This window comes from Erigeron canadensis, chromosome 5 (genome assembly GCF_010389155.1).
Source record: "Erigeron canadensis isolate Cc75 chromosome 5, C_canadensis_v1, whole genome shotgun sequence".
Lineage (NCBI taxonomy): Eukaryota > Viridiplantae > Streptophyta > Magnoliopsida > Asterales > Asteraceae > Erigeron > Erigeron canadensis.
The window spans coordinates 38,944,163-38,967,817 of NC_057765.1; the positions used below are offsets into that span (position 1 = coordinate 38,944,163).

Genomic DNA, 23,655 nt, shown 5'->3' on the forward strand with positions numbered 1-23,655 from the left:
TTTACAAGCTTTTGGCTATATTGCTCGAGACAATAAGAAAAGTTAATCAATTGACGATATTTGCAACCTTCTCATGGATGTTGCAATTCAAGTGATCATAGACTAGGCACACACTATTTGAACCCTGACAATCTTGTTTATTGGTTCAATTGATACGAGTATAATGTTAGAAAGAGATTCAACTTGTTGGGTCTTACATACTGAGACTATCGAGCATATTCTAGCATAAATCATCATTACCTGAACCCGAATTACAAAGGTTCAAGAAAGACTTGACATTTTCTCATATACCATTGCAATATCAACAAAACTATAAGTTCCCTTTGAATTCAGTCAGATACACTCAAATCACTATGAAAACAAAAAAGAAAATTATGCCACAATGATGTAAGAAAACTCACTTGAAATATCATTAATTTAATCGGGTACATATCATGTGACAAACTTTTCTTTGCTTACATTCAAGAAAAAAAAATCATATAACTATAAAATCTCGATTTACCCAAAACTATACAAGTGATAATCAACAGAGTAATAAAAAACTCAATCGAATATACCGGACTATCCTCAAACACTTGGTGTACAATCTATACCTTATATACAATATCTTCAATCCATTAATCAAATCTTCAATATAAAAAATCGACCCAAACCCACACCTACTTGCAGAGTCTTTATCTTCTGCCTATATATATGGGGATTTTGGGTTTTATTTGTGTATTTGGGATTCTGGGTTTTATTTGTGTATTTGGGATTGTAGGTTAAAAAGTGTTTATGGAAGAGAAAAACATATTTTGGATCGGAGACAGAGAGAGAGAGGAGGTAAATGGCTGAGTTCCCTTTTGAGGATGACTAGATAGAGTTAGTTTAGTATTACTAGTAAAATAATAAAATGACATGGAAAATCCCCCTCACCCTCCACGTATGTTAGTATAAAAACCGTTTGCAGGAATTTTTTGACAATGGGGTAATAAGTAGGGGTTGTGGGTCTTCTTTTATCACCCTGATTCCTAAAGTAAAGGACCCAGGGAAGCTTGAGGATTATAGGCCCATAAACTTGGTGGGCTCGATCAGCAAAGTAGTGTCTAAAGTGCTTGCTAATCGGTTAAAACAAGTTATTGGTTCGGTTATCTCAAACACCCAGACAGCCTTTGTTAGTAATAGATGTATTATGGATGGGCCACTTGTCGTTAATGAGATTATTGCTTGGGCCAAGAAATCGCATAGTAAACTGTTCTTGCTAAAAATTGATTTTGAAAAGGCATATGATAATGTGAACTGGAATTTTTTAATTGACATTATGATGCAAATGGGATTCCCCGAAAAGTGGTGTGGCTGGATAACAGGAATTTTGGAGTCAACTAGATCATCAGTTCTAGTGAATGGGTCCCCTACTTTCGAGTTTCAATGCTCCAAAGGTCTCCGTCAAAGTGATCCTATCTCCCCCTTTCTTTTTTTAATTGTTATGGAAGCGTTTGCCAGTATTATGAGAAGGGCATGTAGCGTGGGTTTATTTAAAGGTGTGGAGCTTCCTAATGGGGGCCCATGTTTGTCGAATCTTTTTTATGCGGACGAGTGTATTATAATGGGTGATTGGAATAAAGAAAATGTGGAGAGAGCAATTGGGATCTTGAGATGTTTCCACCTATGCTCAGGTCTAAAACTTAATCTACAAAAGTCAAATCTGATTGGGTTGGAGTTGAGCATCTAGAGGTCACTAGGATGGCTGTGATTGTGAATTGTAAGGTGGGAACAATTCCGTTTATCCACCTTAGGATCCCGATTGGTGCAAATATGAATAGGATTGCAAATTGGAGGTTTTTATTTGACATATTTGACGTAAGGTTATCTAAATGGAAAGGGAAATCGCTCTCAATGGGTGGTAGAGTTATTTTAATCAAATCGGTTTTGGAGAGTCTCCCTACTTACTATTTGTCTATGTTTAAAGCCCCTGTTAAAGTAATCGACGATTTGGAGGCAATAACTAAGAGGTTTCTATTGGGGCGGGGGGGTTTCGAATGAAGCTAGGAAAATTCACTAGGTGTCACGGGAGAGGGTTGCATCGCCTATTAATCAGGGTGGTCTTGGGTTGGTGAGTTTAAGGGATGTGAATGTGGCTTTATTGTCTAAGTGGTTGTGGAGATTTAGACAAGAGCAACAAGGGATTTGGAAACGAGTCATTCAAGCTATACACGAAGGCAACAGAAGTTGGTCCGCATTCCCATTGAGATATTCAGTTACTGGTAATTGGAAATCGATTATTAACGGGACTAGTAAGGTTAAGGTGGCTGGTATGGTAATTTATAATATGATCAGAGGTGAGTTAGGAGATGGGAGGGGTATCAAATTTTGGCTTAATCCTTGGCTGTGCAACCAACCACTCAAACAGAAATTCCCAAGGTTGTTTAAGCTTGAAAAACAAAATAAGTGTTGGGTTCGGGATAGGTATAACTCGGATGGCAACAAGTTTGAAGACAAATGGAATTGGTCAAAGGATCCAAGTGAGGTAGAAGAGGTTAACAATTTTGAAAGATTGAGTGTCGCTCTGACTTCGCAACGCCTAGCGGATAAGGGTGATAGATGGGGTTGGAATGGAGATAATAAAGACTTCTCTGTTAAGATGGTAAATGATTGTATTGTTAGTGAATATGACTACAACAACCGGTTTATTTTTAAATGGCCAAAGTGGACCCCAAAAAAATGTAACATTTTTGTTTGGAGGGCGGTGATGGATCGTATACCTACCTGTCACGCGTTAACTAAGAGAAATGTTTACATTGAGGATGGGAAGTGTGCCTTATGTGTTGAGGAGAACGAAACAACAGAGCATCTTTTTTGCTCTTGTTGGGTGTCTATGAAGGTTAGGGAGCAGATTTGCAGTTGGTATAAGGTAAGCAGGTTTTTTATTTTTTCAGTAAAAGATTTGGTTGACATTCAGAAACACTTGGGGTTACGGAGAGAGGGCAAGAAGGTTTTAAAAGGGATTATTTTTTTGTGACATGTTGGTGCATTTGGAAAGCCCGGAACGAATGGCGGTTCTCCAAGGTCAAAGTTCACGAGGAAAAGATTGTCCAAGACATCAAAACTCTTGGTTTTTTATGGTTTAGTAAGAGAACGAGGCGTAAGGAATTAAAATGAGAAGAATGGTGTAACTTTAGTTTTGTTATAAATTGATGTATTGTTTTGACCCCTATTGGGGAGATATGTGATTAATATAAAGTTGACCTTTCAAAAAAAAAAAAAAGTAATTATAGAAGATACATAAAGGGTAAAACGGTAATTTCAGTTGTTTCTCTACCATATATCCGTAGTGATATTGTTACAAAAAATTTTAGCCATCTAGAACAAAAATATAAATTTTCATCCATAAAATACAACTATATGATACAGATATTATTGTAGATGACTAAAACTTATTGTAATAATATCATTTCTCATCCATCATAAATGTTGCATATATGATTTCCCTGTAAATTATTGGCTCAAACTTGAAAGTTGAAACAATGTTTTAGTTGCATACGAGGGGGCATTGGCGCTATACGATGGTGATGTACGGTGTGTCAACGTAATTGTGGTTATTAATGTAAAAGTAATTGATGTAAAAAAATTAATATAAATATTTTAAAAATTAAGTAATGTATGTTCTAAATAACTATACGTATATTAGGTTAAAATATAAATTTGTGAACAAATGAGAGTGCTAGTTTAAAACTTTGAATAGATAAAACTTGAAAATAGTTTAAGGATATTTTAGGTAGATGTAATGTATGGGTTGAAAATATGTTGAAAGTTAAAGGCATTTTGAGATTTTAAAGATAAAAAGTTTATAACTTGTCTATAAAGAAGTAGATAAGTAAAAAGATAAATTCTATAACTATTTGGTTAAAAGAAACGTGTCAATTGTAATAAACTATTAAATGCTCTAATGGTATCCTAGTTTACCCAAAACCTTAATAGTATTTCAGTTTTCCCATGAAGGTCTTGGGCTCGGGAAGACAAAGTTTACTCCTATTAATTGTTGTGCTTGATGGATTAATATGAGGTTTTTGTCCTGCCGTGGTTTCTTGAAAATTTGATTAGCATCATGCTTGAAAGGTGTAAATGCCGATAATAGAACGAACATACTCGACCATTCGAACTTTTTTTAAGAAAAAGGACAACTATATAAAGTCAAGTCTTGTATTGGTACATGAAAGAATTATAAACTATTAAACGTTATATATGTTGTACCAATTTTATTAATTTTGCCCTTATCCTATATATACTTCTATATTTATATTTATACTATATGATAAAAGAAACAGCCCCCATGTTAAAAGTTATATATAAGAGAAATGTCGAAACCACCTTCCTTATGAAAAACAAACCTAAATTTAAAAATTGGCAACCAATATTAGGGATGGCACCCGCGGGTAACGGGTGCGGATACCTATTTCCCGTTACCGTACCCACGGGTTTTTTTTTATCCGCCAATTCGCGGATACCCGCAAACGGGTTAAATAGTTGATCAATGTCTGCCATCCGCGGTTATATAAGTTTACGGGTAGATCAACGAATCTATATCACTTTAAAATGATGATAATGGTAGAAAGAGATGATACTGATCGAATGTTAAAAATTTTGAGCGGACTGTCAAATTAAAATAATAATGTTATCCAAATTGGAAACATATAATCGATGGGCTATAATTTAGGAATGAAGCGTGATGATCAAAACAAAACTCTAAACATAATATGTAAATGATTTGATATTTTGAGTTTTAAAACTTAATAATATGTATCATATATATAGTTTTTATACAAAACTAAAAATAGTATACGTGTTTAACGGGTTATCCTACGGATATATCCGCGGATCTTACTAATGGGTATCACGGGTCGCGGGATGGATATATATCATGACGGATATGGTATATCTTATTATCCGTCTGCAATCCGCAAATAAGTACATATTGATACCCGTTATGTATCCACGGATGAAATTGATTGACATTACCCGTCCATAACGAATGGATATCCGCAGATTACGGGTTTTTTCGGTCCGTTGCCATCCCTAGCCATTAAAAATTTCTTTTTCGCACACACCGGCTCCCTTACATGATTTCACACACATCGTTCACACACAAACTTATACCATGATATCCGCTGCAATGCGCGACTACCATGCTAGTCACCAATTGACTTTTAAATGGGATCTCATTAAGTTTGTATAGAGTTAAGTACGAAAATACGTTTTGAACCTACTTACTTAATGGTACTAGCACGGTACCCGCGCTATGCGGCGGTGTTCGTGGTGGTGACGGTGTTGGTGGGGACAACTGTTGGTGGTAGAGGCGACGTCGAGCGGTATAGATAATTGATGAAAAAGTAATTGATGTAAAGAGTTAATTGAGATATTTTAAAAAGATTAAGGGCTAATATTCTAATAGTGTAATATTATTTAAAGGTATTTTAGATATTTATTATCATGTAACTTTCAACATGGGGACTATTCCTTTTATAATATTACTTAATGGTATTAGAAACCTATGAGTACATAACTCTTATGAAAAAAAAGTCAAAAACAATAAGACCAATTGGGCTTGAAATAATTTTAACACAAGCCTGTATGGGTTGGACTTAAATCTACTAGAAAGTCTAGAATCGAAATGAAACCATAAAGGCACTAACTATATACCAATATTTTAAATATCGGTTTTTTATTAATATTGGTGTTGGTATCAGTATTATTTTTATTACCAGAAGATATTATCGGTATGATTAATTTATATTGTTATTTTTAATAAAAGCCAAAAATGTTGTAAAATCTGTTATAATTCAATGAAAATAGTCCAAAATTCAGAAGTAATATTGTACCAAATAGGTGTTTCATTAAAAAAAATATGAGTTTTAAAGTTTATAAATAACAAAAAATAATATTAAAGTGTCAAAAATATAATTTTAAAATTATCAAAATATTAAATGAAAAAATCGGTTTTACAATACCAGAAATACTGACAGAATAGTAAAAATATCGGACAAAATATCCATATATCCAATATTACTGGTAACGTATTGGTGTTTAAAACAAGCTACAGAGAGTATACAGTATAGACTATAGAGACATGAATGTAATGATATTATGCCATTATGGGAAATCAATCAAATCATCATGTTGAATATACAAAAATAAGAGGATGCCAAATAACTTTTAGATGTTTATTGACTTCTTTTTTTTTCCTTTCTAAAGAGATGATAAGGATGTTTGTTATTGTGATTACAAAACAGATTATGCGTTTTCAAGATAGATTATGCGTTTTCAAAACTGCATTTTGAAAAAGCCGGTAGGTACATGTTTCTTCAAAACTGCGTTTTCATAGCATATAATCACTTTTTCACACAAACACTTTTTTAGATTATTTACGTTTTACAAACGTAATAATCAGATAATCACTTCAAAATGCATTACCAAACACCCTCGATATTGATTCCATAAAATTTGATAAATCTATACTACAAATCTCATTAGTTTACAGTATATTATAAAATGCATACATTGTGACATATTTAACATTTTTTATGATATCTTTATTATTTTTCTATTTGTTATGAAGATCATATTTAACATTTTTTATGATATCTTTATTATTTTTCTATTTGTTATGAAGATCATATTATATTTCGGGTAGACACACATTTTAAAAGAAGATCGTTTAGCTAGAAGATTGCTTATTTTTTCTTAAAATCCGTTGTTGGCCAGCGACTGTTGTCTTTGATTCGATCTATACCATTGGGCCGAGAGGGAAGGAAATCGATGTATGTTAATTTTTTGAATTGAAATAGAAAACGTTTTGGATTGGTTTGGTGGTGGGACCGATTTTGTATATGGAAAAATGTCGATTTTCATTTGCCTAAAAGCATTGATGAGAAGTTTGACTGATGATTCAAAACATTATTTCGTACGAGATTAAAAACTGCTAGTAATATGGATATGCTTAGTAATAGAAAAGATAAATTGTTTTTGTCACTATTTATGGTAAATTCGAAATTGATATAATCTCAATGTTATATGCGGCATATTTTTAGAATATATTTTTATTGATTTGAAATGAGATAAACAGTCGCATATAATTTCTTTATATTCATTTTCCAAAATTTTATGTAAAAGAATCAAAATCAATATCTATATCTCTATATATTTCACTATAAAGATTTCTCAACCTTATTTAAAAAATTAAAATTCGAATATAACTGTTAATTATTCCACGACATGCTAATAACTAGTTTTTCACGACATATATCAGGATGTTGCATTTCACGGATGTCCCTCTAATTTATCTTGTTTTTGTTTTTGGTTATTAAATACAGAAAATAAATGAAAGCTTATTTACAATATGTAACGAAAATAGGGGAGGACTTTATTTACAAATTGATTTCCCATTATACTACTTTTGGAGTTTTAGGTGCTGACTTTTTTTTGGAAGTATAATATATAATAGAAAAAAAAAAAATCACACATATAAATAAAAAGATATAACACCTAATGATTTTGGTTAACGGATTAAACTTCTTCTACAAGATTTTAAAAATTTTATTCGTACTCAATTTCCATTCTTAAAAATCTGGCCGGAAAAGGAATTTATTTAGAAGTATATCGTGTAACTTAATAAAACATATCAAAATCTTGACTCAAATTCATGATCTTTTTATGATCTTGTAAAAAATATATGGATAAAATAAATGTGCTTTAAAATGGAATAAAAAACTGAAAAAAATTAGATATAACTTTAGAAACTGTAACAGAAAAGAATATCAATAAAATAAATAAGTAAATCAAGCATGTAACATACAAGATTTGATGCAATTTTTTCCATTTTTCATGCAACATTCTATGGTAACCCCAAATCGACATCTCTATATAATCCATATCGTCCCCCCAATTCAACCATGTACACCTTTCTTCTTCGATCAATAATCACTTAAAATTCACATAAACATTTTCTTGATTGCAATTCGTAGACGATGAAGATTAACAAGCAGAGTAATGGTACTCGAAAGCAAACTGTTTTAATGCTTCCATGGTTAGGCCATGGTCACGTTTCTCCTTTTCTTGAACCGTCCAAAAGTTTAAGTAACACAAAGCTTTTCAACATCTACCTTTGCACAACTTCTGCTAACCTTGATTCGGTCAAGAAAACGTTAACAACAAGTGCCTCACTCGCTAGTTGATAACCACAGCTCGGGAGGCATAGCCCACTCATATATTCGGCATGCATGAGGTAGTATAGTCTCAGCTGGAAAAGACAACTGTTTGAGATAACGCGAAGCAATTGCATAGAAGTGAACTGGGGTAACTTTAATCCTATTTGATGGGCAATAGAAGCTACAGATGACTCGAGCTTTTGGATTGAAATAGCCTCTATGCGTCCAAATATAACACTTGATTTTAGCAGACATACGTTAGTAGGAGGTCCGCTAAAATCAAGTGTTGGGCTGAGATCTACTGAAAGTCTAAAACCAAAGTGAAACCACAAAGCCACAAAGACACTAACTATAAATAAACTATAGATAATATAGAAACATGAATGTAATGAGATTATGCCATTATGGGAAATCAAATCAAATCATCATTTTGAATATACAAAATACGAGGATGCCGAATAACTTTTAGATATTTATTGATATTATTTTCTTTTGAAGTATCTTTATAAATCCTTTTTTTTTGTTTTTTTTTCCGTTATGAATACCTTACTATATTTTGGGCAGGCACACATTTCAAAAGAATATCGTTTGTTTAGCTAAAAAAAAGGGCCTATTTTGTTCTAAAATCCATCGTTGTCTACAATCTGTACCCTTGGGTGGAGAGGCAAGGAACTCAATGTGTATTAATTTTTGGATTGAAAAGGAAAAAGCTTTTACATTGGTCGGTGGTTAATTGGATCGATTTTGTATGGAAATTTGTCAATTATAATTTGGCTAGAAGCATAGATGAAAAGTTTGACCGATGATTCAAAAAGTTATTTCTTACGAGATTAAAAATTGCTAAATATGGATATGTTAATATAAATTCTTTTTGTTATTTTTTATGGGAAATTCAATTTGGTTTAAAAATCTCAATGTTATGTGTTAGGCATTTATATGCTGCAAAGAATTTTATTTTTATTGATTTGATATGAAATAAATAGTCGCATATAATTTCTTTATATTCATTTTCCAAAATTTTATGTGAAAGAATCAAACCAATATCTTAAAGATTTCTCAACACCTATTTTAAAATTAGAATTTTGTACTCACTAATGACTAGCTAATTAGCCCAGGTTCAACCCGGACATATTAATGAAAGTTTTTTAAAAACGTAAGATCATCAGTGAGTTGCGACGAAATGGATTGAGTCTATTCTTAAATATCTATGTGATTTTTTACTACAATTTTTTTTTATATATTGATAAACAAAATGCATATAGCTATATATATTTTACTTCAAAATATTCTTTTTGCTCGAAAATAAATAAAAAAATGTCTATATTTTTTAAAGTTTCATCAAGACTTAAATGTAAATTATAAAATTATATGAAAAATTAATAAAGTAATTAAGATAGTGTTAAGATGGATTAATTTTTAAAAAACTAAAATGTTGCTAAAATTATAATTTTAAATATGATGTCATAATTTTACAATTATTTGTAGGAAAGATTGTGAGTTTGCCACATAGAAAATTTTCTACAAAAATCTTCTAGAAACAATTCTCTTTTATTTATATAATTTTATTTATATAAGAGATTGTTTAACTAAAAATCTCAAAACACAATAACATAAGTTAAGAATATGAGTGAAATATATAACACGTAATTTTTCCACAACACATTGATAACACATTTTTCGATCCACAACATATTTAGAGCCACTGTATTGCGCTGGTAGTTACTAGTTTTTTTCTTCTTTCTTTTTTTTTTGTTTTGTTTTGGTTTTTGGTTAAATATTGAAAATAAACGAAAGCTCATATATATGCATGGTAACAGGATCTTAATAAACACTTTATTAAATAACTGATCGAATATAATATCTAGCGAAACTATGGGGCGACTTTATTTACATATATATTGACTTCCCAATAAGTTTTGGGTGTGATTTTGTAAATATGTAAGATATAATATATAAATAAATAAATCATACATATAAAAAGATAGCAACGCATTATGCTTTGGATAATGGATTAAACTTCTCTAACAAGATTTTAAAAATATATTGTATTCAATTTCCATTCTTAAAAATTTAGCCGGAAATGGAAATTATTTAGAAGTATATTGTGTAACTTAATAAACATATCAAAATCTTGACTCGAACTTAGGATCCTTTTATGATCTTGTGAAAAACATATGGATAAAATTCAATGTGCACAATTAAAATGGAATAAAAAACTGAAAATGATCATATACAACTTTAGAAACTATAACAGAAAAGTATATCAATACACAAAATAAAAATCCTAAAGTGAATCATGCAATGTAACATACAAGATTGCATACAATTTTTTCCAAAATTCATGCAATATTCCATATTAGCACCATATCGACATCTCTATATAATCTAAAACGACCTCCCATTCAACCATCCTCACTTTCTGCCTCCTCTGCATACTTTTACTGGCCTTGAAAAATAATCACTTAATTCCCAAAAACATTTTTCGATTTCGGAGATGATGAAGATTAACAAGCAGAGCAATGGTACTCGAAAGCAAACTGTTTTGATGTTTCCATGGTTAGGCCATGGTCACGTTTCTCCTTTTCTTGAACTGTCCAAAAGTTTAAGTAACACAAACCTTTTCAACACTTACCTTTGCTCGACTTCTGCCAACCTTGATTCGGTCAAAAAAACCTTAACAAATGCCTCTGTTCGACTCATAGAACTTAGCCTTCCTACTTTACCCGATCTTCCACCACATCTTCACACCACCAACGGCCTCCCTCTTCACCTTATGCCTACTCTTAAACAAGCTTTTGACTTGGCAATTCCTCAGTTTTCGAGAATCTTGATAGACTTGAAACCCGATTTGCTCATTTATGATATCATTCAACCGTGGGCTCCTGTGGCGGCGTCTGCCCTTGGGATTCCGTCGGTGGTTTTCATCACCACAAGTGCTGCTGCCTCAATGTATCATCAATACTTGAACACCACTAAAAAAGGCGTTGTGTTTCCATTCTCTTCGACGATTTTCTATCGTACTTATGAGGATGGACACGAGTCTAAGAGGCCAACTGTTCACCCCAAGGAAAAAGATCGTGTCATGGAATGTGTTGGTAAGTCTTCAAGTATTGTTCTTGTTAAAACTTTCGAGGAAATTGAAGGTAAGTATGCTGATTACCTTTCGTTCCTTACTAATAAAAAGATTGTGCCTGTTGGTCCACTTGTTGCGGACCCTACTGATGTAGACATGAAACAGAATGCGGTGATCCAGTGGCTTGATTCTAAAGCCATTGGATTGACCGTTTTTGTTTCTTTTGGGAGTGAGTATTTTCTTTCTAGTGTTGATATGAAAGAAATAGCATATGGGTTGGAAATGAGCAATGTGAATTTCATATGGGTTCTTAGGTTTCCAAAAGGGGAGGATAGCAAAACAAAGGCTTCAGAAGCTTTGCCATTGGGTTTTGCTGAAAGGGTCGAAAATAGGGGCTTAATTGTTGATGGGTGGGCACCACAAGCAAAAATATTAGGACACAAAAACATTGGTGGATTTGTGAGTCATTGTGGTTGGAGTTCAGTCTTGGAAGCTATGAAATTTGGTGTTCCAATAATAGCCATGCCAATGCAGCTTGACCAACCAATCAATGCTCGGTTGGCGGTTGAGGTTGGGGTTGGGGTAGAGGTTGTTAGGGAAGAGAATGGGCATCTCAAGCGGGAGACAGTGGCTGAGGTAGTGAAGCATGTGGTTGTGAGTAAGTTAGGGGAGGCTGTGAGGGAAAAAGCTAAGAAACTTGGTGCTGATTTGAAGCTGAAAGGTGACAAGGAGATGGATGTAGCTGCGGATGAGCTATTGCATTTATGCAAAAGTGGCAGTGGCAATAACCTTCGTGTTGGTAGCGGAAGTGGCTTGCGGAAGACTAAGAGTGATGCATTCCCGATTGGGGCGCATTGTGCTTTGAAGGGAGAAGTTTAGTATGGCGAAAATCTCCCCTCTTGTTTTTGTGTTTACAAGTGTGTTTAGCTAGATACCGAAGAGTGGTATACAAAATAGTCTAATGGAGTTTCTTACCAAGTGTATTAACTTAGAATCTCTTTAGATTTACCCCTTCAGAGTATTACTAGTTCGTCAACAGGGTTTGTTTCTGAGAATAGGTTTTTTTTTTTAACTGTTTTTTTCTCAATGAAACAAACCCAACTTTTGGTTTATGTATTTATCTATGTTTTAGGTGCTGGTGAGGGGAGATGTCAAAGAGGAATGGCTACCCTCTTTGTGTAGCCTACAAATATTACTAAATAAAAGACGATTTAAAATATATATAGCATAGTGCATATATCTCTTTTTCTTCTATATATAATAACATCACATGTAACTTTATTAAAATCATAATTACATATATTGTTTAATTTCTACTAATAAGCTTCTATTGCAAACCCAATTGAAAGAGACCAGCCATGGTCTTGTCCATTAACTTGGCACTATTGGTAAGTAACTAGTGCAGCCGGCCCAGTGAGACAAGTGAAACTGAGTAACTGACCCATGAATCAAATGGGACCCAGTGAGACAGGTGAAACTGAGTAACTAGCTGAGGAGTGAGTGCCTGAGTGCATATATCTTATGTCATCTTTTAAAACATCAAATGGGCTAACAAAATGAAAGCAATTACATATAATGTCTAGAGATTCTATTAAACAGCACATCTAAAGTTACAAAATCTTAGTACTTCTATTGCAAACCGAATTGAAAGAAACCAGCCATAAACTGGTCCATTAACTTAGAATTATTTTTTTATATGATCGTGCAGACGTGCAGTAGTACATCAATGTTATGCTTATGTCTTCTTTTATATACTCTTTACAGGTAAAGGTAATAATATACGTATATACTTTTCCGTGGCTTATGCTTATGCTTTATTGTGTATCTTGGTTAACTACATCAATTCTATGATGTTAGAGAAATGCCTAATGGGAGCGGACAGCAATAACTATGTGCTTGATGCTACTGAAGCAAGCGAGCGGTTACCTTTAATTTATGTACTTATAATTACTAACTTCCTGAACATCACCTGCTCAGAGACCCTGCAACAATTCCTTGGAGTGACTTCAAAGCTGACTATGTTGTTGAATCTTCTGGGGTTTTTACAACACTTGATACAGCTTCAGCACATAACAAGGTCCTCTTTGTATATAGATTGGTACCGAGTACTGACCATGGTTTGTCTAAAATCTAGCATGTCCTCTTTGTATGTACACCAAATCTAGAAAGTCAGAGTTGTTGTTTTCGATAAGTGATAATAGAAAGATATATGATCAATGAAGCTTCAAATATGCAGAATATTTGAATATTGGCTTGTAATTTGTAAGCATATATTAATAAGTATTTATGCAGTAAAAAGGTTCTTTATGGTATTCTAGTGCTCTTCGGGTGTGCTCACCACTTCTGTATGAGGATTACAGTAGCAGGGAAAATAACTTAAACCAGAGGTGAAGACAGTCCAGGGACCATATTCATATAACTCTCTATAATGAAACTTAAGAGCTTACATTATGAATTTTACTTTCCGAGTCTCTGTGTATTTAGTAGCTTGTAAGACACTGACTACGCTGAATTTTGATCTAGAACTATTATTCTATTTGTCAAAAACTTAACAAACTAGAACAAATTCTACCTTCTTTTTCTTATTTGGATGCCTTATATCATCTTCACATATGTCCATCCAAAATTTCCATTCACATGACCCCCCAGGTGAACTTTGGTTATTATAAACTTGCTACTCTCTACTTTACCAATAATCTTTGCAAGTACAAGACCCATCCTTAAAATGGTGAAATCGGCTTCTATCCCTCACCACAATCTCTCGCTTATAAACCTTTGAAATGAGTTTTATTGCAAGGTGACAATCAGCACATACCCTCAAGTTCTTCATAACCGTTATAGAAGCTCCATTCGGTGTGTTTATAAGCATAAATGCAATTGCTATTTTCTCACTGTGGAACGATAAAGCACTCTCCTTCTCCTCTTCTTCTATGTCCGCAAGCACATTTGAAACATGAGGCATATAACCTTCTAGCTTCAATAACTTTGTGATCTCTCTCAATTTCAAATAGATATCTTCACTTTGTGGATGAGATGTGTCACCCATGGTGAATTGGTAGACCCGATTTCCTAACTCAACGAAGCTATGACCAGGAGACTTTTGTATCCCTTCTTGTAACATTGTTTGTCTCACTTTTGACACATCAGTCCAACGTCTTTCAGAAGCATAGAGGTTTGATAACAAAACATAATCTCCACTGTGTTTAGGTTCTAACTGTATCAGCTGTGCTCGAGCTACCTCTGCTAAATCTGTATGCTTATGTATTGTGCATGCTCCAAGTAAGGTCCTCCAGATAACTGCATTCGGCTGCAACGGCATGTCAATAATGTAATCATAAGCTTGTTGTACACGACCCGCTCTCCCCAACAAATCAACCATACATCCATAATGTTCTATTCTAGGCTCGATCTGAAACTCCTCTTTCATTCTTTTAAAATACGCAAATCCTTCATCGACCATCCCACAATGACTACAAGCATATAACACCCCTACAAAGGTAATCTCACTCGGTGTCAACCCTCTCCTTTCCAACTCCTTGAAAAGATTAATCGCCTCGAGACCATATCCATTCACAGCCAAACCAACAATAAGCGCAGTCCACGACACAACACTATTCTCCTTCATTTCATAAAAAACCTTTTTCGCATCCACAATGTTCCCAGTTTTCGCATAAAGATCCAAAAGCGCATTAACAGCATGCAAATTCTCAACAAATCCAACTTTAAACATGTACCCATGAACCCTCTTACCCAACGCCAACGCACCAAGCTCTGCACACGCCGTCAACAAACTAACCAAAGTAAAACCATCCGGTTCCACCCCATCCTCAACCATTTCCTTAAAAAGCATCAACGTCTCATTCGGCCTCCCATTCAAAACAAACCCATTAATAACCGAATTCCAAGTCACCAAATTTCTCACAGACATTTCATCAAACACCTTGTACGCATTCTCAACCTGTCCACACACAGCATACATATGCACCAACCCATTTTTCACAAAAACCAACTCACCAAAACCATTCTTCACCACCACCTCATGCACTATCTCCCCTTCTCTAACATCAATCATCTTAGCAATAGCTTTTAACACAAATGGGTAAGTATGAGTATCGGGCTGGACTCCAAATACCCGCATTTTACGATATAGATCAATTCCGGGTTTCGGGTTTTGGCTGTCTGCAAAACCTCGGATGATTGTGTTCCAGGTGAATACATATGGGTTATGAATTTGGGTAAAGATTTTGTGGGCATATGATAATATTGGCGCAGATGATGATGGTAAAGAGAGTAGAGTGAATAAAAGGTGTTTGGCTAAATCTGGATTGGTGACAGGGACTCCGTTTTTGATGGAAAAAGCATGGATTTGTTTGAGTTTGGGAGTCGACGTGGCACATGAGTGTAGTAAAGCTATGCATTGTTTAATTATGGACCGGCCTTGCTGCTGCTGCTCTGAGTACATCATCGATCACTCTCAACTCTCACCTATACATATTGTATTTGACCCGAATTTTTTTTATTTTTTTGTTCCATACAAATTGAGAGTTTGTATCTGGAGCTAATAAATTCGAAATTTTTCTTCATAAAACAAAATTATCTTTTTATTTCAAACTTTTTATTTTTAAAATATCAAAAATATCCTCATTATTATTATAACTAACACATTATTCTTTGAGTATATTAAAATACTCAATATACCCTTAATGAATTTAAATTATAATATTTACCACTTAATTCCTAAAACAACCATACTATCTTTTTACATTAATAGCTTACACTACGTCATTATGCTATTGCTACCATCATCTCATGCGTAGGTATTCGTCTAGTAAAATATATAATGCGGAAATGAATATCATATTGTTTCATACCTAAGGAGCAAGGGTGTAGTCGGCAAGTTTTATTGTCAAAAAACATCGGCAACTCGGCTACTCTATAGCACGTCTATCGGCTTGTTTCGGCAAGCAAAATCGGCAAGTGTTGGCTATATATATCGGCTAGTTTTGGCCGATGGTAGTGAACGTTGGGAGCGTTTGTTCTTGTGACCTTTTTTTTTGTTCTTGTGCCTTCGCTGGAAACCTTAAAAAAAATTTGTGGTTTTCGATTTTGAGGCTCGATCTACGTTTTTCTTGGCTTCTATTGTCGGAATACGTGCCGATAAAACTTGCCGATGCTCCTAACGTGATATATCACCCTTCCGGTGAGATCCGAAACCCCTTTTTGGGGTTTCCTGTCGCGCGGGCCAGAAACGTTCACTTTTACGACCAAAACTTTGTTTAGCTTTGTTGCAAGGGTGTAGTTGGCTATGTTTGCTACTTTTTCCTTCGGTTTTTCGGCGATCCCTTTTTGGGGTTTCCAGTTTTCCGATTTGTTTCCTGTTGCTTCTTCCTGTGCTGCATGTTGCATCGGTTCTCCGGCGAACCCTTTCTTGGGTTTTTCGGTGAGCCTTTGCTGCTGCTGCTGCTCTACTACTCGGGATGTTTTCCGGCGAGCCCTTTTTGGTTTCCGGTTAGACTTCCTGTTTTATATACGTATATTTATGTATATTTATTTATTACATTGCCAGATTTTTCCTTGTTAGTGTTACCAGTAGCGTTGCCGGATTTTTTCCTTGGCGGCGTTGCCGGATTTTGTTCCATTAAAGCAATAGGTAGCCGGAAAAAGTAATTCGTAGCCGATGATGATATCGTTGAACAGTTTTTTAGGTTGCCGGAAAAAATGGGCGATGATGATACAAATGTTCGTAAAAATGGGACTCGGGTGATCCGGGGCGTATCTTGGCGGAGTAAACCCTTCGGGTTAGCAGCCATGGCGTCTCCGACTTTCGAAATTCCCGACCCCCAAATTCTGAGCCCAAGTTTTATTTTTTACAAAAAACGGTCATTTTTTTAAGTTTTCCGGCAACTACGTATATAAATTCCGGTTATATTTATTTGTTAGTTTTGAAATTGGCAAATTGGCTAGTTTTGTTACACTACACCACCATTTTTGGCAACTTTTGGCTAGTTTTTGGCAACGACACGTGTCGATTTGTGATTCGCCGATACCTTGCCAATCTTGCCAATTTTTCAATTTTATGACACTACACCCTTGCTCCTAAGCTTTGATATGAAAATCTTTACATATTAATTTATTAAGTCATTAGATATAAAGGTTATGTCATTTACTTATTATACAACAAGGAGTTAAGAAAACAAGTATTAAAGTAAACAAATAAGATATAATCTTGACTCTTAAATCATGGTTAAATAGATGCATGAAAATTCATGAATCAATTGATACCTGATTATTTTCATAATATATGATGATTTTTAATAAAAACAAACATATTGTTTTACTTGTTTACTTTAATATTTATTTTATTTTATTTAAAACCATATCAAAATATTGATATGTAAGTAACTTACATATGAAATCCTTTATTATGTAAGCAGTTTTTGCAAATTCCTTGCTGTTTTCTAAATTACTACACTCACCATATATATAGCAAACCAATTGAAATATCACATTCTTTTACTATTATAGGCTTATGACCAAAGCCTAAGAACAAATTTTCTCTATCTTAGTGTGTGTTTTACATATTGGAAAAGTGAATATAAGGTTATCTAGCATCTAAGCTTAGGTGTGGAATCACTCACAGACAAATTTTTTAATATTTTTTGATTAATGAATAAATGTTTGGGCCTCATGAATTTTATGGATTAAAAAAACAATATATGAGTGTTCCACACCTAAGCTTAGGTACCTAACAGCCTTATATTCTCGTCTCCCTTTACATATATCCCTTTTTCTTTCAGTTTTAGCAGTAATTAGCCTTCACTAGATACCATATATAAAGATGTTGTAGACTTGTAGCACTTCATGTATATTTGAGAAATTATCATAAATCGTCCCTGTGGTTTGCTCGATTCGCATTTTCGTCCCTGAACTTTTTTTTATCACTAAATGTCCCTGTACTTTTCATTTTTATTGCTAACCGTCCCTAACACTAACAGTTGTTAGTTTTGCTCCGTTAAACCCCTCATGTGCAATGCACATGAGGGTATAATCGTCAAGTTCGTAACCACAGGGACTATTTGTGATAAAATATCTTTGAGGCACTATTTGTAATAAAAGACAAAAACTCATCATCTTCCCCCCTCTCTCACTCCAACCACCAGCCAAACTTCCGGCCACCCTCACAGCCTCCTGCCACCGCTCTTTTTCACCATAAAAAATTCCGGCCATCATCCCCAACAAACCCATTTCTCCCGTCTCTCTAAAAACCCATTTCGTCCCTCTCACTAAAAACCATAATCTTTTCTTGTTTATTCTATTTCTTTCTCTCGCAGCCACTCACGACTGGACTACGTCCACCTCACGACGGTCTAGAAAGAATAAGAGACGTTCAAGATTCAACACAGGTCGTTATAGATCTGACCATGCTCGATTATTATATTTTTCTCTTGGGTTTCGGTTCGAAACCGCCATAGACCACCACTTTTCACCACCTTTTATCACCACCGTGAACCATCACTGTTTTGTCAACGTTTTCGGGACTGAAATGGTCGACTTTTGTCAATGTTTTGGTAACCATAGTGTGGTGGTGGTTCTCGGTTTTCGGCGAACTTTTCCGGCTGTGGCAGGTGGTGGCCGGCCGGTCAGGAGTGGTGGTCGGAGTTGTGTCGGAGAAGGAATTCAAAGATTTTTTTTATCCAATGTTATCATTACAAATGGTCCCTGTGGTTACGAACTTGACGATTATACCCTCATGTGCATTGCACATGAGGGGTTTAACGGAGCAAAACTAACGGCTGTTAGTGTTAGGGACGGTTAGCAATGAAAAGTACAGGGACACTTAGTGATAAAAAAAAATTCAGGGATGGAAATGTGAATCGAGCAAACCACAGGGACGATTTGTGATAATTTCTCTGTATACTTTGTTCTTAGGTTGTGATTTATGGTTTTAAGCATTTTATGTTGTAGCAACGAGTTGATTCTTTCTTTAATAATTACTGTAATAAGTACTCGGTATGTAGTTTCATTTACTTGATAACCATTTTCCAGACGTGATATTAACAAAAACAATACTCAATTCAATCACATGAGAGGTATCAGAGAAGTAATCGGATGTAAACAGTCATACCTTAATCCCGTCAAAGATTTTAGTTTATTTTATTACTAATGTCATTTTATTAGTCAAATATATAGATGGGGACAATTACATAAAAGTTGGAACCGTAATTTGGTTTAACGTTTAACATATTGGCTGACCTTTTCAAAGACTTTAAGAAGATTACAAGGAAAAACAAATGTTGGTTAATACATTACAACTTGCTAATTGCCGATGATCATCATAACATAAAAGAGAAAAATGTAAAAGTTCTTAGTCACACTAAGTCTAAGTATTATAATTGCCGATGATCATCATAACATAAAAAAGTTGTTAAAGGTATCTTAGTAGTGAAAGACTATATGTATTATAATTGTTCTAGTGCTCCTCGGGTATGCTCTCAAGCACCACTTCTTTACGAGGATTGCTGGGACGAACTAGAGAAACACGGCTAGCAGGGATTTGCTTGAGCTTCATCGCGACGTCCTGGAAACTAAGAGTTCCACCATTGTCACATTTTGAGAGTAACATAATTGCTTCTTCTTTAGTCATCACCACTTTAACCCTCATTGAACTACTAATACTTTTCTTATTGCTTCCATACTTGTCGTCCACGAGCTTCATATCCGAATATAGTGGTTTTGTGGCATCTCTAACAACACCAATTTTGGATTTCACATCTATATCTACATTTTTTGAACCTTTAGTACTATTCTTCCTATACCGAAGTGTATGAGAATTTAAGCTCAAGAAGCCAAACATCTTGGTAGTTAGTTGTGAAGGAGAGATCAAGATAGAGTGTTTAAAAATGGCTATGAAAGTGTGAAGAATAAAAAGGCTTCCTTATCCTTCATCTACATCTTCTACATATATATATAAGAAGGCCAATTGGACACTATATATCTTGAGTGTGTTACGGGGCTAAAATTTGAGTAACATATAAGCCTACACTTTTTCTTTGATAGGTACACATCGAATATTATAATAGATAGTTTAGACTATGTTGTTTTAACTTGGTAGGAAGGAAAACCCCCAATAATCTGTCTTAAAGCACGACAATATATTAGGAGAAAACCTTACCCATTAGACTCAAACCTCGGTTCCCCAAAATTCAAGCCCCAACGGTTCCACATACAATATTGTTGTTATATATATGAAATATTAATTCCAACTTATTATTATAATATAACTAGTAACTTTCAGGCTCGTAGCTCAATTTTCGTATCGAAACAGTTTCGTTATTTTAGCGTATTTACATTGAACCTTTTGTCGCCTAATTAAAGCTTTGACTTATGAAATATATACTTATTTAAAGTCAATACATAAGGGCTTCTAAAGTTTTATAGGTTCGAATACATACATAATAAACCAGATATCAAAAATGAAAAAGAAAAAAATGTGCAAAAAGTTATTAGTTTTTATAGTGTCGGGTAATTATTTAAGAAAAAAGCACACATTACTTTTTTTTTAACGTTCGATTTTGATGAGAGCTTGTTCACCCAATAAATGGTCTCTACATCCACTGGGCAGGATGCAATCACGGTAGTTCATAGTGAAAACCCCCGCATATATCGCTAAACGGCACAACGTATACGACAAAAGGCTGTTAGAAATATATATTTTGTTAGTTAGAAAATTCAAAGGTACGCGTGTTATGGTATATTATGTACAAGTTTTAAAACATGCAATAAATTTCTAATGTATCATTTTCTTTTAAAAAAATATTTATGTCTTCATTTTAACGTTACACTAATTAGATGAGTATGTGCAAAATTTAAGCGATGTTATGTAAATCAACAAAAGAAACCGTATTTCATTTAAAACTATCAAAATAACAAAATAACGGTTTTTATAAGTATTTAACGACCTTTTGATGCATTCTCATCGTAATTTTAAATGTTATAACTAACAACATTTTAATTAAATTAATCTTTTTTAACAGAAAAAGTAGATCAATGGACCACGTAAAACTTTGAAGTAGAATATTCACTTTGACCTTGTCAAAATGATTCACATGAAACAAAAGATCGATAGGGATGGAAGAGCGATGAAACAAACTTATTATTTCCATTTTCCAACTTTTTGAAGTTATATATATTTAATTATTTTTATTTATTTATATTCTTTCTGATTGACGTATATATGTAGAGATTTCTTCGGTTTACGCATGGAAAAGTCGATTGATAGCCTGATAGGAAGACCACGATATTGACTATGCGTATTTTCCATAACACGTGAGGTTTATAAATCGCATATTTTAATCTTTATTTAAAGAATGCATAAGTATGACTGTTTACTTTTATGTTAACTGTATAAGCAAATAATGTAACCAAAAATTGAAACTTTTAGATTACCTATTTATTACACAAGATCTAGAAAACCAATTATTGAATCAGTTTTACTCTTACCACATAATACAATACGATGGTGGTGATAATGACGACGTTGGTGAAAATACGATGATGTAAAAATGTAATTGATGTAAAGCTGGATAGTGGTAAATAATTTTTACAAGATAAGATTTATTAGGGTAAATTTATAAATTAATTTGATAAGGTATTTGATCTAGGGAAATCTATCGGGGTTCGAATCTCAAATCTGACATTTGTAGAAGTCGATTATTAGGGGGAGTTTTCAAGAGTCCTGGGTTTCATCCTAAGCATGCATAGTTTGAGCACCGTATACTACCCAATTGAATGTCACTGCGGTGTTTCGAATGCTAACCATTAGATACTAACTCGCTGTTAAAAAAATGTATAAACTAGTTTATTAAAAACAAATCATTTTTCCAGAAAAGTTTACCAAAAAGAATTAGATCATTTTAAAACTAATTTTATAAAACTATTTTGAAAATGGGGTAAATAATTATTTTATAATAAAACATCTTGTCTTAAGAAACTTGTTGTGAATGTAATGGACTGATATTTTTTAAATATCAACTTTAACAAGTAAATTTTATCTGATAGTTAAGATTTAAATGTTATATTTTAATTTTAATCATTTAATTTAATCCAATGGTTAAAGTTTGAGCAAATTTTACTTATTTGTAAACTTAAACCGCTTATGTAAACTTTTTTTTTTTAACCACCCTAATATATATAGAAAACAAAATCTAAACTATCTGAGTAAAATTTATATATATTTTTTTGTCTTTGTTTAAATATTAATAAAAAAAGGAGAAATTATCACAAATCGTCCCTGTGGTTTGCTCGATTCGCATTTTCGTCCTTGTACTTTTTTTTATCACTAAGTGTCCCTGAGCTTTTCCAATTCATTGCCAGACGTCCCTACTACAAACGTCCGTCCCTTTTTAGCCGTTATGCCCCTCACGTGCTTGCCACGTGAGGGTAAAATCGTCCACCTACACTAAAAACAAATCACAGGGACTATTTCTTGATAGGTTACATTCTTTATAAAAATTAAATACATTCTTTATAAATAAATTATTTTTATTTTCTTCCCTACATTACTTTTTAAATTCACATAACCCTATCCCATTCAATCTAAATATCTATTTCTATCCATACTACCATACTACTATTCTAAAGCTTTAATCACCATCAATATCGCCGTTTTTGTTTTTATGTTCTTTTTCTCAACACATAGATTTGTGTTTTTGTATTGCTTATTTTTCTTCATCTGTTGATTAGAGCTTTAATCATCATCGTCATCTTGTTTTTCTTCTTCTTTTATTTTGGATCTGAGATGTACATATATACGGTGAAGATGATGAAGTGCGGTGGTGGATCTCAGTTTCCGGCGACTTTTCCGGTGGTGCAAGATACCCGACCCGATTCATAACCCATTCCCATATACCTTATTAAACAACCCCTTTATTCCTTTACATGGGAATATGTTTTACTCGTCGGAAAAATACGGTAACCAGGATAGATACATACGTCGGCGGATTGACTTGCCGGGTTTTGGCTCGATATAGCATGGTGTGTTAGTTTAATTTTCACTTGTGGGTCGTTTATGGGTCCGTTTTTTTCTTTCAAAACAAAACGAGTCAGTTGTATACTCGTATAAATTAGTATTTGAGTTTATATAATTGGAAACGTTAGGTAATTGATCGAACTATGGATCATACTTTTTATCCTTAGGTAGGTTTAGTGTTTTATTTCTTTTATAGTTCTCACGTAATGGTGCATACAATATACCTGCTTCAGCCTCATTTAATCAATTATTACACCACTGTAAAGTGTAACTTGTGTTTCCAAATATGTATGTGTATTCATTTAATCATTTATTCATTAGTGATGAATCGCTTTATAAGAAATATATGTATATCTATGTGATATAATTGGTGG

General features: G+C 33.8%; 2 protein-coding genes across 2 annotated transcripts; one reads left to right on the top strand and one right to left on the bottom strand.

Annotated features, from left to right (window-relative positions):
- Positions 1-10,674: 10,674 nt before the first annotated feature.
- Positions 10,675-12,132, top strand: LOC122601771 (UDP-glucosyltransferase 29-like). Its single transcript, XM_043774508.1, has one exon. It carries the CDS (start codon positions 10,675-10,677, stop codon positions 12,130-12,132), a length of 1,458 nt encoding a protein of 485 aa, XP_043630443.1.
- Positions 12,133-12,563: 431 nt separating this feature from the next.
- Positions 12,564-15,705, bottom strand: LOC122600960 (pentatricopeptide repeat-containing protein At4g21065-like). Its single transcript, XM_043773739.1, has 2 exons — positions 13,826-15,705; positions 12,564-13,414 (listed from the first exon to the last, which is right to left on the bottom strand). The coding sequence occupies exon 1, from the start codon at positions 15,389-15,391 to the stop codon at positions 13,940-13,942; it is 1,452 nt and encodes a 483-aa protein (XP_043629674.1). The 5' UTR covers positions 15,392-15,705; the 3' UTR covers positions 12,564-13,414; positions 13,826-13,939.
- Positions 15,706-23,655: the final 7,950 nt, after the last annotated feature.

Excerpts from the sequence above, each read along its gene's own strand:
- LOC122601771 (XM_043774508.1), top strand. The coding sequence starts at position 10,675 with ATGATGAAGATTAACAAGCAGAGCAATGGTACTCGAAAGCAAACTGTT.
- LOC122600960 (XM_043773739.1), bottom strand. The coding sequence starts at position 15,391 with ATGCGGGTATTTGGAGTCCAGCCCGATACTCATACTTACCCATTTGTG.